The sequence below is a fragment of the Thalassophryne amazonica genome, chromosome 13 (assembly GCF_902500255.1).
Source record: "Thalassophryne amazonica chromosome 13, fThaAma1.1, whole genome shotgun sequence".
NCBI classification, from domain to species: Eukaryota; Metazoa; Chordata; class Actinopteri; order Batrachoidiformes; family Batrachoididae; genus Thalassophryne; species Thalassophryne amazonica.
The window spans coordinates 83262514-83279404 of NC_047115.1; the positions used below are offsets into that span (position 1 = coordinate 83262514).

Consider the following 16891-nt stretch of genomic DNA (forward strand, 5'->3'; position numbering starts at 1 on the left):
TCTCACCAGTCAACATCAGAAGGACTGGGATCATCACCTGCCCTGGGTCTTACAGGTACACTGTTCAGGAGTCCAGCCAGTGTACACCTGCCGCTCTCATGTTTGGGTGAGAGCTACAGACACCGTTGGCATTTGGTGCCCCACCGGAACCCGAGATCGCTGGGAGAAAGGAGATGGACTACTTTTGCAGACTGATGGAGCATCTTCACATGGTGTAGGACTGCACCTGCAAGATCCAAGCAAACGCTGGTGTCTGGCAGAAGGCTTATGACACCCATTGCAGATAGCTTGCCTTTACACGAGGGGACAAGGTATGGGTGTACTGTCCTGTTCGTAAAATGGGGATGTCCCCCAATCTTCACAGCAACTGGCAGGGACCTGGTGAGGTGGTGTACCGGGTACGGATTCTTGGCAAAGGTCGCATGGTGGTGCTGCATCAGGACAGACTCTCTCCGTACCGCCCCCTTGCACCACTTGCAAGGGGGATAAGGAGTGTGATGGCGTCAACCCATGCCCCAACCAACGTGACTCCCCGCCTGGTATGGATCCAGACAGCCGAGACACTTGCAGATTTTGTGTTGGGTGATGGGGTAGCTGAGGATGACTGACCCATCAGGTGAGAGCTATGTAGAGATCACTGGGCTGGTTGCCAAGACTGTGAAATGTGCTGCAATGCATTATGGGATTTCGGGATTTGGGGGTTTTAAGTTGTTGGTATTGTGGTTCATGCTGGGTTAAGTGTTGTAGATTTATTGCATCTTTGAACTTCAAATAGTTTAGTCAGTTTAGTTAAGAGTCATGTTGTCACCATGAGTGAAAGGTCCTTTGCATTTGATGTCTTTTGCCACAGTCTGTGTTGCTGGTGTGTGAAAAATAAATAGAACTTCCTTGCGGCAGAGTGCATTAAGACAAAAACTCTGGCATATTCTTTATTCTTTCATGCAGCCTGCCACATTACAGTGTTTATTACATGGAAAACCATACAAAGGCACTGGGACCTTTGCTTTTCAGACATTCATGAGTGTAAATGTCTGATTTATACTATGACAGTTTAGGCAAGTTTTACTTTTTAAATTTTTGATTTGCACAACTAGAATAATTATGATCCTGTAACCAACAAACTTTACAGGGAAAATTAGTGCTATGGGTAATTTAGTCACATTACTTACAAGTGACAGTAAGCAACAGGGGCAAAACAACAACTTGCCATTAATTTTCAACCAGAGTGGGTGTTTTACAGCAGCAAGAGACAATGGCTACTCTGCCGCCAGCTAGGCGGGGCCAAAATAGACGAGATGTCTATTTTATACAACCGCTAAGGGCAGCAACACAGTGACTACCAATCCGAGTAAATAAGCAACGTGAAGTCAGCTGGTTGTTCTCTTGAACAAAATAATCCAAGATGGCGGCATACGCTCTAAAACAGGCGTTTTTTTTTTTTTAAATAAATGTAGTAGTATGCTTCTAGTATGTTAGTGCAGACTAGTACAAAGTAATCTGAATGCAAGCCATTACAAGCTTCAGGGCATGCACACAACAGTATACTGTACTTTGCATGCGCCAGTGTCCATGGTCCTAACAAGGCTTACACAAAGATAAATTCATATTATCATCTGAAAACAGTCTTCTGCTGAAGAGCGTGGCATGCTTTTAATGATCTTATGGATGTATATTGTATTTCCTGATGAAATTTTAAGAGGTCAGTGAACAGTGAGTCTGATCACACCTTACTCACCCCTGTGCTCGCTGCCCATTTAGATTTGTTTTATTGAAATCACCCCCTGCTTACCACAAAAAATAAATTATAAAAATAATTAAAAGGCCACAACCTGCTTGTAATTTTAATTTATACTAAAACTGGCATAAAAATAACTTGAGCAAATGGAACATTCAAGGAGCAATTATTTATTTCAAGAGGCACTGATAAAATAATAACAAAGCCATCACAGCCCAGTTTCTTGTAACATTCTGCCCCACACACGACAGACACAATCCCTTGGTTCCACACATTTGTACTGCTCACATGTGCTGACCGTTGCTAAATATTACCCCATTTCTGCACAAATTACTGCAACTTTTTAGTTTTGAATCATGATGTGCCCTCACCTCACACATTTTTTCAGTGTGTTTAAAACTTTCCCAATAACTCAAAATGAGCTAAAAACCACTTTCACCATTACACCCCATTTCAGGACCAAACTGGTTTTTTTTTTTTGTTTGTTTGTTTTGGCACAAAAGTGCCAAAGAAATACTGTCATCCACCCACCAAAAAATGTGCAAAACTCCAGAGAAAACCAACAAGTTCAAAAAATATGAAAACGAAAAATTTATTTAAAGATGTTCATCATTTATATAAATAGTTGCAAAGTAATTTTCTGCCAATCAACCAATAGTTTAAACAAAGTATTTTCAGCTGCTACTAATAAATCGAACTCCACCGTTAACATCATTTACACTTGATCAGAAATAACTTGGTCCACAGCACAGGTATTGCTTGTATATATTTTATTTACAGTACATGTAAAAAACAAAACCAAAAGTAGCCAATAACATTGACCAAAGTGGGCAACAGCAGAAAGCAATGTTGCTCATACACGGGAAAATCCTGACAGCAGTTTTCCTTTCAGGAATCCACTAGACTTCCTACTTGTGTAAGGCTGCCTGGAAGCGACAGAGGCTTGACAGCAAACAGTCAAACCACAGATTATCAAAAAGGGTGTGCTACCTGCTCACCCAATACCTCTTCTCATTAACAATCAATGAGCCAGTTTTCAGCCTTGACCAGAACAAAGCCTTCCAGGCAGGCAGAAAGGAGCCAGGCTGCTTGGCTGAGCATGACTGTGTGCCTCCCTCCCTCTCTTCCAACACAAAGGTCGCTAAACGTCAGCTCTGCAGTCCACTTTACCCGATCACTCCGGAACTGCAGGCTCCAGCTAACAGCAAGTTTGCACCTTTTCTTCCCCTCAGCAGCTGAATTCACAGTATTCTTACAGCATGTTATTGTTCTCTCCGTGTCACTAATAAAGCTTTGACTGATAATGCATACGGGGCTTTGATCCATCTGTTGACCCATGTTTCTCCAGTGGAAATGTTTCATGTGGATTTTTGTAGTGTGGTGGTTTATGGCAAGCCATGTTAACATGCACCAAGGTTTTACTCGACACTCCATAATTATGTTTTAGATTCCTACGAGCATTTTAACTCGTCGGAATGTTTTAAGATTATATGGAAGTGAATTCAAAATCCAACTAGTAAAATATATACTTCACTATACTTTCAGAAACTTGTAATTACTTTCCAACTGCTCAAAAAAAAAAAAAAAACCTTTGACATATCTGGATTCATAGTTTGGATGAGTGAAATTGTTGGTCATGAACTAATTCATTCTGGTCAGTATATAGAGTATCAATAGTAGCACATGATAGTGAGAAGACATGAGAATTCCATGAACTTCTATGTGCTCAAAATCATTTAGTTGTAAGAGTGACCAAATAAAAAGCTCATTTATCAGCTCTCATGTGAAACAACAGGACAGTGGCAGAGAGTGGCTTCAACACCAAACATTGATCTTTTCCAACTAGAGATTAAGCTCACAAAATGATAACAACCTCCTTGCTGCCCCGCCCTTCTCTCGCCACCACACTAGTTGCTTGTCTGCATGAGATATTGGTGGCAGTAAATCTTTTGTGAAGAAGCACCTGAATTAACAACTGATCAGCCTCCACAAGTGGAACTGACGTTTTTTTATCTAAAAAAAAAAAAAAGAAATCCATTGACGTCCCCTTGAACATGCTTGATTGGACTTATTTTTCTTAATGCCCACCTTCACATTAGGACTGCAATTAATTCTCTCTAACAGATTGATTATTTTACTTGTTTAAAAAAAAAATGCAAACAAATGTTGGTTGATATTATGCAGAGCCCAAGATGATTCCTTTAAATGTCTTGTTTTATTTTTCCACAACCCAAATAAATTCAATTCACTGCCAGACAGGAGTAAAGCAGATACTAGAATAAACCAGAAAATATTCATATTTAAGAAGCTCAAATCAAAGAATTTAGACTTAAAAAAAAACTAAATGTTTATCAATTATATCATCAATTATCAAAAGAGCTGTGGATGAATTGAAAAGTCTATTAATAATCTATTAATCACTGCAGCGCTACTTCACATGGTATTGTACAAGTATGAGACATTTCACTGAAATTCACCAAATGGTTTAGGATGGGTTGCGTTTACAAGGTCCATTATCATATGGTGCCTCAATTAAGCACAAAAATTTAATTATTTTCCTCGTGAGAATCCGACCAGAATTATTTTCCTACATCCACATCTTCACATGGTGTACGACCACTCTGTGAAGTTTAATTGAAATTCATCACATACTCACTGACATCAATGAGTACAGAACCACCCCCCACCCCCCAAAAAATGTTTGTAGGATTATGAAAATAGTCTTGAACATGGGGTTTCCAACAGCACTTCCAAACAGTAATCATGCAGGTTGACTTGCATTTCAACTCGTTTATTTTAGCTGCTGTACAAGGTTCAGGGTTCAGACAGTAGGCTGTGCACTAATGTTCACAACCGTTCCAAATATTTCTAACAGCAGCTGTGTCAAAATTGGTTCAAAATCATCATCTCTAGCCAACAACCAATTTGCATGAAACAGCACAACGTGATTACGTATGCACACAGTTTTATAGTTCAATGTATACCGAGCCAGGACAGTCAAGACAGCAACCAACATCCTGACAAGTCAGTATAATAGATGAAAGTACATCCAAACTAAATTAGGCTGTCAAGACTCCTTGTGCAGATAAATTGACATCTTAAAAAATGTGACTAGTAAAACCTAAAAATTAAACGTATCTCATATTCAGTTTAACCAATCACAACTTCGATTTTGAGCAACTACTCAATGTAAATGGTGATACGTTGGAATTCAGTCATGGGCATTAGAATTAATCTCTGCTGTTAAACTCTCCCCCCCAAAATGGGTGATTGTAGTCAAACAGTAAATATGGGACAAGTTAAATTAGAATTTTCCTTCATAAATTAAATTTAGTTATCTATGGTGGCTATGTGACGGTCGTCTACCTAATAAATGTTAATATGGCTTGCCAAAGCTGGTTAAGTTCAGAGAGAAACACACCCAACACAAATGTGAGATACAGTGTACACAATTATCCACAACATGTGTCCGGTGTTCCCAAATTGTACAATAGAAAAAAAAAAATTATCTCCAAGGCCATGGATAGTCAACCACAAAGACTACTAAACTCCCCCGTTGCCTATCTGCGCTGTATCTCGCCATAGTGTTTCAGACAGTGAGCTTACAGCAGGCCACCAAGGTACAGATAAAGTGCTTTTTTTTTTCCTTAACGAGACTCTTTAAATAATTAAAGTGATGTAATAATGTTAACAAGTAAAATAAATTGGGGGTACTTACGGCAACCTGACAATTTTCTGACAGAGTTAAAAATGAAAAGGAAGAAACATTTTTGGAGATGATCCAGTTAAGTATAAATACGTCCACAAATCCAAATAAAGGTCGCTGAAGGCTACAAGGATGGAACACTGCTCGCTGGAAGAGCTGAACAGTCACAGCTGTCTCTGGGTGGAGCTGTTCACATTTTCAGAAGTAAGAGGGATCACACTAAGACATCTTCTGTTCTCGTCCTCCTTTTTGAAGATGGCACTGAGGAACATTCAGATACCATCGATCTCCTGTGGCTGGACGAGGAAGAACTCGTGGTGAACAGGATCAGGACCGCAATAATGACAGCAGCAGACTAGAAGGGTTCGCAAGACTGTAGTAAAATGCTGGAGTCCTAATAAACCATCACAGATAATAAATACATTCAGGTTGTTTAGTGTCGTTATTGAGATCTATTGAGACATGATTAACTGATGATCTAGAAAATAAAAACTGAGGAATAGTTTAGTTCACAGCAGTCTATGAGATGCCCGATTCAGGGTTTTTTTTTTTTTTTGCTCCCTTATTGAGTCTTAACACTCCACCTTGGTGGTCAATTTCCAACTATCTCTGTGAAAAAAAATTGGGGGGGGGGGGGGGGGGGGGGGGGGGGGGCATATAAATAGTAGCCGTGGCAACAGCACGTACTCCCTTCTGGGTGTTGAATTCAGGAAAACCTCGGAGACCTCTCTCCAGTCCTCAGCCTCTACACAACAGAAAGAAGAGAATAAAGAAGAAGAAAAAACAAAGTCAAGATAAGGAGCAAACACAGCAGGCTGTACATCCAGTGCAGGAATGTTAAACTATAAGGTTCAGCACTTAGTGAGAGACTGTCCACACAATAAGGAATGGCAAATTAAACATCAGCTACTGCGTGGACACAAACACACCGTCATATACTGAGGTTTTCTGTGTGTATTACAGGAGTAAAGTAAATAACTTTCTCAGTCGACGATATCTTGTGACAGCCATTCATGCTTTCATCAGCTCCAGACTTGATTATTGTAATGCATTTTATTCTGGCATTAATCGGTCTTCTTTCACACGTCTCCAGTTGGCGCAGAATTCTGCTGCTCGTCTTTTAACAAACACTTTTAGATGTGAGCATATTACGCCTGTCCTGTATTCACAATCCACTGGCTTCCACTTCATTTTAGAATTGATTTAAAATTTAATGTTTGTTTTGAAAGCTATCTATGGCCTTGCACCTCCTTGTAACTTTGCGCACTTACAGTAGGACATTATGGCATCTAGCCAGCTTTAATTAGATGTTCTGAGGGTTAGATATGAATTCTGGGGTGATGGTGCTTTGCGGTAGCTGGGCCCAGACTGTGGAACAAGCTACCTCTCGATTTACACACTATTCCCGACATAGCACTTAAAAATCCAAGTTAAGTCCAAGTTAAAGACTTATTTATTTAAACTGGCTTTTAACACCTAGTGGGGAGGTGACATGTTTTTATGTGCTGTTTTAAATTTATTGTATGTGTGTTTTTTTTTTATGAATGTGTGTTTTTACTGTTAAGCACTTTGGACACCATTTGGTGCTGTAAAGCTCTTTATAAATAAATGCGATTGACTGAGAACAAACCTTCCTAGATAACAGTTATGAGTGTCTTGAGGTCCTGGTGCTCATCTTCACAGGGGTCAGTGCATTCAGAGATCAGGCAACAACAGTGCCGCAGGCTGACCAGGTGTTTGGTGTTTTTTTTTTGTTTTTTTTTTTAACAAGGTTTATTCATTAATTTTTTTGTAGTACATCTTGAAAATCAACAACAGCAGACATTATAACCCCATCCCTGCCCCTGTTAACACTGAAAAAACCACTTCACAATGAAGGACAACAGAATAATAATAATGAACACAATACATAAAATAATTAATTAAAACTACTATGATCATTAATAATAATTATAATAATAGAAATAACAAAAATAATGACTGTCAACAATAGTTATAAATAAAATACAGTATAGCAAAATATTAGGGACTCGAGGTAACATACTCTTATCTGGGTTACAAACAGGCACTGACGTGCACAAAAGAGAGGAGCTGTAATTGATGAAACAACGGCGCATCTCTTTGTTATAAAACATGAATGATTATGGTATTCATTCACAAAATGATCTGAGCTTCCGCTGTCAATATGACTTAAGAAGCGCTGCCATATCAGTAAAAACTTAGCGGCTGTCCCTCTGACAGTATACCTCATCTCCCCCACTTTAATAAAATACAACATATCTCTAATCCACCGAGTAGAAGTTGGAGGGTTACAGTCTTTCCACCACAACAAAATTTGTCTTCTGGCTACAAGTGTGGCAAAAACCAGACAACTTTCTGTGTAGTTTTTCAGAATTAGGGTTTGTGTCACCACACCAAATACACCTTGGAAGGCGGATGGTTCTAGACCTCTACCTATAATTTTAGAGAGTACCAAATAGTAACAGCCAAAAATTGTATAACCAAAGCATGTGGATTAACCCCTTAAGCCCTAGAGCCTATTTCACCAAAATCACATACCCATACATTATGATTTATTTCTCAGCTTGTACAAGGTCAAAAATGCAAAAGTTTGGATCAGCTAAAAGACAGGTACTGGGGGATGTTGCGAATGCAAAAAATTGAAAGTAAATAATACTTGGTAGGAGTAAATGAGTTTTTTTTCCCCCAAAAAATGAATCCCGATTTATGTCTTTATTTCCTTCGCGTTTCAGCTGTGGCTAGTTGATATGTGATTGAAGTGGATACTTTCGTAGAGGGGACTTCGCTTGATATTTTGATGTATAATAAGTGTATGTTGGTGTAAGCACTGGTGAGATATGAATGTTCAAATGTTCCAAAACAGGGCAAGTCCAAATTTGGGGACTCTAGGGTTTAAGAGATTAAAGTGGCATCGGATTCTTTGCAATGATCACATATAGGGTTTATTTTGGGTAAAAACAGACATTTTAACTTTGGTCCAGTGCAGTTTGTGGAAGATTAACTGCATGATAGTATGTTTCATACAGCTCTCCACAATTTCACTGATACTTACTGGACTGGTAAGCATTGAAAGCCGAGATAGACATGTCCAAACTTGTCCTCTGACACGCCAAAACGGAGGTGTTCCTTTGTCTCACTTCCAAAGCGAATCGGTTGTGACGCGCGAAGCCTCCGCGCGGCTTTCCATGACAAAATCTCTTGTTAAAAGTGAAATCTGCCGGAAAATGGCTGATGTCCAGCTCTTGTGATAACCAGAGAAAGAGCACACGCCGGTCTCGTATCCACAGAGCCATCAGCTCAGAAATGGTCCGGTGGCTTGTGCCGTGTCATCGCAGCTCGGAGCGCAGCGCGCTGAGCGTCCTTAAAGGGGTCCATAAAGCTGTACTAACAGACGTTATTCTCTGTGAAGCCCGTAAAATTTTCACCGAAAGCCAGATAAATTTTTCGAATAGTTTTCCAGGTGCCAGTCTCTAACAGCTTCTGAAAAAATTCTGATGGAAAAAAACCCCAAATCATTCCGCCATTTCCAGACAATGAAAATCCGGCGACGGGGCGGGACCACTCCTTCCACAAGGCGTGCTCACAGGCGAATGACGTCACCAACAGGCGTGGAAAAACTCACAAGGGTTCACATGCGCACAAGGGTTCAAGCTTGTCTGACGTGAAAACATATGAATCAAATCCATATAGTTTAAAAAAAATAAATAAATAAAAAGGTATGATACTTTATGGACAGACATCGTATTGTTAAAGCATTTCAAAAACCACAGCTAAAGCTTGTAGAATATTTTGAAAATCTGGGTAAAAATAACAATTTTAAACAAAATTAAAAAATAAAAAAGCCACATATTGTGTAAATTCATGTAAATCCACTCAAAGCCACAATGTCTTTTTTCCAATGAAAGAAAGTCTAGATTAATAATAAAAAGTCATATAATCTTGTCTAAATTCCTGTTTGAACAGCACAATGTTTATTTTCCAAGGAGAGAAAAATTCTTACTGTGTTTCTTGATGACACAGTTCACTTTTTCTGTTTATCTTTGAGATGTGTTCATGAAACCAGCAACAATTCCACGGATTCTTGTCCTTAAACTTTTTCAAACTGTCTCTCGCCATCTTCGCCCTGTCTGATGTCGCTCCGTGACACAGACATGCTGCAAAAATCTTCTTTTAAAAACTTGAGAGCTCTAAAAGTTTGCGATGTCCATATGCTACGTTTAGCTTAAGCGTCTTGCAGGAGCCACACAGCATTGCCACAGCAACCAACCAGTCCCGTTTTACGACAACTGTCACAACAGCTACGCTCTGAGTGGCATTTTTCCCCAGCAAAGTTCCTCATTTGTATCTGTAACACACAGATCAGTGTCCGCGGACTTATAAAACTTGCACAATGTCGTAAAAAAAGGAAACGCTTTGCGATAGGCATCTTAAAAACTCAGTGACGATCACAATTACAGAGTACTAACACCCCCATGATGAAATCTGCGGAATTCCTCGGCTCCGCTGAGTTTGCACAGCCCTGAGAGACTCAGTCTCAGAAGAGCTGTTGTCCTAAATGACGCATGCGCAATGAAGGCAGGGCAGACCAATTTTAAGGGGGCTGTTAAGTCAGCGACACCGGTACACACTGAAAAATGTAAAGAATCTTGGGCAATAGATTCATCTTTGCCAGAGATAAGGGTAGCAGATCCCAGTGTTCAAGATCCTCCTTAAGAAAGGACAAAAATGGTGGAAAGTTTGCCATAAAAAGGTCTTTAAATCTGTGCGTGACTCAAACACCAAGATATTTTCATTCTGTCCTCTCACAGTCTAAATGGCAATGCACACACACACACACACACACAGAGTCTGTTACCTCCTGATTTATGTGCATCAATTCACTTTTTTGTTTATTTTATGGCCAGAAATATTACCAAACTCACATAACACATTTAGAAACACAGGAAGAGAAGTAGAAATGTCACAGATGAAGTAACATGGCTGGGAAGGCTGGGATGGACTACAGGACAACAGGCAAGCAGCCTGGTAGAAGACAACAACTGTTATGATTATTTATTAGAAAGTGGAAGAAACACAAGATGACTGTCAATCTCCCTCGGTCTGGGATTCCATGCAAGATCTCACTTTGTGGGGTAAGGATGATCCTGAGAAAGCTCAGAACTACACAGGAGGACCTGGTCAATGACCTGAAGAGAGCTGGGACTAGTAACACATGATGCTGTCAAGATTTAAAATCCTGCAGGGCAGCAAGGTCCCCTGCTCAAGCCAGCACATGTCCAGGCCCGTTTGAAGTTCACCAGTGACCATCTGGATGATCCAGAGGAGGCATGGGAGAAGGTCATGTGGTCAGATGAGACCAGAATAGAGCTTTTTAAAATCAACTCCACTTACCATGTTTAGAGGATGAGAACAACCCCAAGAAAACCATCCCAACCGGGGGTGGAAACACCATACTCTGGGGGTGCTCTTCTGCATAGGGGACAGGACGACTGCACCGTATTGAAGGGAGGACAGATGGGGTCATGTATTTCAAGATTTTGGCAAACAACTTCCTTCCCTCAGTAAGAGCATTGAAGATGGGTCATGGCTGGGTCTTCCAGCATGACAATGACCCCAAACACAGCCAGGGCAACTAAGGAGGGGCTCCGTAAGAAGCATTTCAAGGTTCTGGAGTGGCCTGGCCAGGCTCCAGACCTGAACTCAGTAGAAAATCTTTGGAGGGAGCTGAAACTCCAAACCTGAAAGATTTGGAGAAGATCTGTATGGAGGAGTGGACCAAAATCCTGCTGCAGTGTGTGAAAACTTGGTCAACAACTACAGGAAACGTCTGACCTCTGTAATGGCAGACAAATGTTTCTGTACCAGTTGTTAAGCTCTGTTTTTCTAGGGGATCAAATACTTATTTCATGCAATAAAATGCAAATTAATTATTTAAAAATCATACAATGTGATTTTCTGGATTTTTTTTTTAGATTCTGTCTCTCACAGTTGAAGTGTACCTACAATAAAAATTACAGACCTCTCCATTCTTTGTAGGTGGGAAAACCTACAAAACTTACAGGGGCTCAAATACTTATTTTCCCCACTGTATCAGGGCATGGAAGACTCCACTGAATTTTGGAGGTGATCCAGATCTGGATCAAGTTTCATTATAGGCTTTGAAGGATTACGTAAAAAACTACTTCATGGATTCTCACCAGGTTTTCACCACAGATGCATATTAAGCCATGGAAGACTCCATTGAATTTTGGAAGTGATGCATATCCAAATTCAGATTCTGGATCAAGATTTCACTTTATATAAGCTTTGAAGGATTACATCAAAACTACTTCACAGATTCTCATCAAATTTGCACCACAGATAAATATTAGGGCATGGAAGACTCCACTGAATTTTGGAGGTGATTCCGATGCGGATTCTGGATCAAGATTCACTTTAAACTCCGGTCACGCGGCACTAACGAAGGACACCGAAGCCAAATCTAAACAAGAAATCTGGATTTACATTAACTTTCGGAGTTAAACCATCATCCAGCTTCGTTGCTGTAGCTTCGTCAGAATTTTCAAACTGTTGAAAAATCCAGATGACAACCTCAATTCGTCTGTATTGTTTTGCTTTCTGTCTTGACGGTTCCTCGTTTGCGCAGTTCCCATACCATCAGCATTCCGCGTGATTCTCGTCCAATCTCCCAAGTCCAATGTATTGCACGAACACTGACGATATCTGAACATATCAATAACTAAAGATCCAACGAACTGAATGTGACTTGTCCACATGTGGGACAAAAAGCAACGTTGTGATACAGAAACAAGAGTGGCAAGAATGTTTTATCAACTACTTTAACTATTTACGTACGTTCCAGCCAGAGACGGCTGGAGTGTGCATGTGCGCACAGCCTTTCCAGCCGGTATGTGCGTGCACTGTTCCACAAATGATCATGGGATCGCTTGTGTAAACAATATGCAGTGTCTAAACAATTCAATGAAAACTACTTTCTCTCTCTGTCAGACGGTTGGGGCGTGCATGTGCGCACACGTTGTTGTTGTGAACAAACCTGTTGTCAAGACAACAAGATCTCACACTTGCAGGTGCTGCAGACATGATCACAGGCTGGCGCTCACTCTGATTCCTGCTGTCAAGTTACATCACCATGAATGTTTCGTTTTTCTTTTGTTAGTTTAGGTTTTGTTAAGATCCTTAATGCGCTTTTGATTCGCAGGATTTTCGGTGATGGGAGAAGTGCAGGCTCATTCGTCCACCTTTTCTCGATGATTTGTGACTTTTTTCCTTCGTTCAACTATCGTCGTGTGCCGTGTGACCAGGCCCTCATATAGGGTTTGAAGGACGTGGAAGACACCATTAAATTTCAGAGGTGATCAGGAATCAAGATTTAACTTTATATATGCTTTGAAAGTTTATATCAAAACTGCATCCCAGGTTTTGATGAAATTTTCAACACAGATGCATATTAGGCCATGGAAGACTCCATTAAATTTTGGAGGTGATCTGGATCTGGATTAAGATTTCCCTTTATATAAGCTTTGAAGGATTACATCAAAACTACTTCATGGATTCTCACCAAATTTGCACCACAGATACATATTAGGCAGTGGTGGGCACAGTTCAGCTAATCCGATAGATTATTATCGAAGCTAATGTTTTTGCTAGTGAATTAGCTTTTCAGATAAGTTTTAAAACCATCATCGAACCAATTATCTTCAGATAAATTTAGTTCTGATAACTTTCAGTCCGATGACATTTTTTTGCTGGTAAAGTGAGCAAATTTTAACGGTCAAAAACGTTTGTAAACCGTAAAAATTAAACATTGTGTGTTTGTAGCAGACTGACTGCCTGTTGCTTGCTGATGACATCATCATTAAGCGCAAAACATGATTGGCCAGTCGACGCAGGAAGCATTGTGGGTAGCGTAGTTCAGATTCACTTTGAACGTTAGAGTGAGTTGTCCGCTCGACACAAAAACAAAAGGGGCTAATTTTAACATCATTCATTAATGGATGTGTTTCGGTTGTTTAAGCCGCAGGGTTGGTTGAAAGTGTGTGAAAAAAGCATCAGCTTTTTAGTTCATAATGACAGAGATAAACTGTGACTTCTAATATTGTGTTTTACTGCTTTTGAAATATGATGACAGTGTTTGGGGTTTCATTTTTTTAATTCATTCATTTTTCATGCATTCTTATGTGTTTGTGATCCTTGAATTTACCCAGCAGCGAAAAGTGAAACTGGTTTATCAGAAGCCGACAGTGTAATCTGATGTGGCCACCTCTGAATAAAAGTTATCAGTTATCTGTAATAAAGATTTTTTTTTTTTTTTGTTTTTTTTGCAGTTTATCAGTTTAACATCATAAAAGATCATTTTTCCGTTATCCGATTAATGGTTATCGAAGCTAACTTTTTGGTTAGCTGTGCCCACCACTGCTATTAGGCCATGGAAGACTCCACTGAATTTTGGAGTTGATCTGGCAGACATCAAAAATCTCTGATTGCTCTTGTTCCCCATGTCACATATACCATACAAAACTTTTGAAATGATCGCCATTGTAGCATAAGAGAGGCTTTTGTCACTAATAATCACACTAAACACGGCAGTGGCAGCAGCCATTGCTGCAGACTTCCTGTTCTTTTCCTGAATGAGATTTTTCAAGATATGATGCAGTACTGACTCTGAGCTCCAAGTACTTCAATTCTCCATTCATTGAAAGCCATGACTGCCAAACATGGAGAAATTGTGTGTGTTGCCAGACTGGGCATTTCTGAATTTATTTAAGCTTTGACTCTTGATGATACACTTGTCTAAGCAAACAGGATAGCTAAACATACAGGGGTTGGGCGGTTAATATTTTTAGGCAGTTCTGTGTCCATTGTGGCAGTGGGCTCATTCATGCAATGCAACCACAGAGAAATGATCTGGAAATGTTTGCCATCATGCTGGCAACATTAAAAATAAGTAAGACCTTGTATTGGACTTTTTATGTATACTTTTTACGTACGTATACATACACATACGTATACATACGTACACATACGTACGTATACGTACGTATATATACATATACATACGTATATATACATACGTATATATATATATATAGATATATACATATACATATATATAGATATATACATATACATATATATATATATATACATATATACAGTGATGCCGGTAACGCGTTACTTAGTGGCCCTTGAGAAAAAACAAACAAACAAACAAAAAAAAAAAAACATACATATATATACATACATATACACATACATATATATATATATATGTATGTTAGGGGTGCCGGAAAAAAAAAAAAATCGATTCATTTTGAATCGATCCAAAATGTCCAAGAATCGACTTTTAAAAAGCATTTTTTAAACATTTTCTTGCTTACTCGCTGCGTGTACTGTTTGTCAGGCAACGGCCTCCATACTACAGCGTCCCCGCGAGGGGAGGGACCGGCGTGCTTCAAACATTAGCTTAGCATGGCGGACGAAGAGCTAATTCAGCCAGCGCCGTCTTTGCTGAAGGCAAATGTTTGGGCGCATTTTGGATTTTATTATTTGCTGCATAAGAAGGAGCTTGACATGACTTATGCAGTGTGCAAAATCTGCAAAATGAAAGTCAAGTACTTTGGAAACACTTCAAATCCGCAAGCCCACATGCTACGCCATCACCCGGAGCTAAAAGAGGGGAGCAGCGGTATCTGTCGACTACTGAACAGCGCTTCACTAAACTGCCAGCCAACTCTGAACGAGCAAAGCAGATAAGTAAATTTACATCTAGAATCACTTGATTAACCTTGTAAAGCTGCATTTTCTTAAACATAAACATTTTTTAAGTAATATAACTATTTCTCAGAGCTCTTTGAATCGAAAATCGATTCTGGATTGAATCGTCACCCAGAGAATCGGAATTGAATTGAATCGTGAGTTGTTATACGAGTCACATCCCTAATATATATATTTTCATGATGGCCTGTCAGCTAGTGTGTGAGTGTGTGTGTGTGGGGGTCTGGAGGAAATACTATATGCAATTTGGTGCAATTAATATAGCTAAATGAGCGCTATTTCTCAGTCCCATTTTCTTGCTCATTTTAGTCACAAAAAACATATTTTCCCATATTGTTAAGATGACAGAACTACAACCCCTGGCAAAAAAACAAAAAAAATGGAATCACCAGCCATGGAGGATGTTCATTCAGTTGTTTAATTTTGTAGAAAAAAGCAGATCACAGACATGACACAAAACTAAAGTCATTTCAAATGGCAACTTTCTGGCTTTAAGAAACACTGTAAGAAATCAGGAAAAGAATTGTGGTAGTCAGTAACGGTTACTTTTTAGATCAAGCAGAGGGAAAAAAAATATGGAATCACTCAATTCTGAGGAAAAAATTATGGAATCATGAAAAACAAAAGAACACTCCAACACATCACTAGTATTTTGTTGCACCACCTCTGGCTTTTATAACAGCTTGCAGTCTCTGAGGCATGGACTTAATGAGTGACAAACAGTACTCTTCATCAATCTGGCTCCAACTTTCTCTGATTGCTGTTGCCAGATCAGCTTTGCAGGTTGGAGCCTTGTCATGGACCATTTTCTTCAACTTCCAAAGATTTTCAATTGGATTAAGATACGGACTATTTGCAGGCCATGACATTGACCCTATGTGTCTTTTTGCAAGGAATGTTTTCAGTTTTTGCTCTATGGCAAGATGCATTATCATCTTGAAAAATGATTTCATCATCCCCAAACATCCTTTCAATTGATTGGATAAGAAAAGTGTCCAAAATATCAACGTAAACTTGTGCATTTATTGATGATGTAATGACAGCCATCTCCCCAGTTCCTTTACCTGACATGCAGCCCCATATCATCAATGACTGTGGAAATTTACATGTTCTCTTCAGGCAGTCATCTTTATAAATCTCATTGGAACGGCACCAAACAAAAGTCCCAGCATCATCACCTTGCCCAATGCAGATTCGAGATTCATCACTGAATATGACTTTCATCCAGTCATCCACAGTCCACGATTACTTTTCCTTAGCCCATTGTAACCTTGTTTTTTCTGTTTAGGTGTTAATGATGGCTTTCGTTTAGCTTTTCTGTATGTAAATCCCATTTCTTTTAGGTGGTTTCTTACAGTTCGGTCACAGACGTTGACTCCAGTTTCCTCCCATTCGTTCCTCATTTGTTTTGTTGTGCATTTTCGATTTTTGAGACATATTGCTTTAAGTTTTCTGTCTTGACGCTTTGATGTCTTCCTTGGTCTATCAGTATGTTTGCCTTTAACAACCTTCTCATGTTGTTTGTATTCGGTCCAGAGTTTAGACACAGCTGACTGTGAACAACCAACATCTTTTGCTATATTGCGTGATGATTTACCCTCTTTTAAGAGTTTGATAATCCTCTCCTTTGTTTC

General features: G+C 39.5%; 1 protein-coding gene across 2 annotated transcripts in view; it reads right to left on the bottom strand.

Annotated features, from left to right (window-relative positions):
- Window positions 1–2488: 2488 nt before the first annotated feature.
- Window positions 2489–16891, bottom strand: part of pwwp2b (PWWP domain containing 2B) — a 37710-nt gene continuing 23307 nt past the window's right edge. For both annotated transcript variants that reach the window (XM_034184692.1, XM_034184693.1), the window contains exon 3: window positions 2489–6186. In XM_034184692.1, coding sequence (XP_034040583.1) covers window positions 6180–6186 — 7 coding nt within the window. In that variant the 3' untranslated portion in view covers window positions 2489–6179. The remainder of the gene's footprint in view (window positions 6187–16891) is intronic.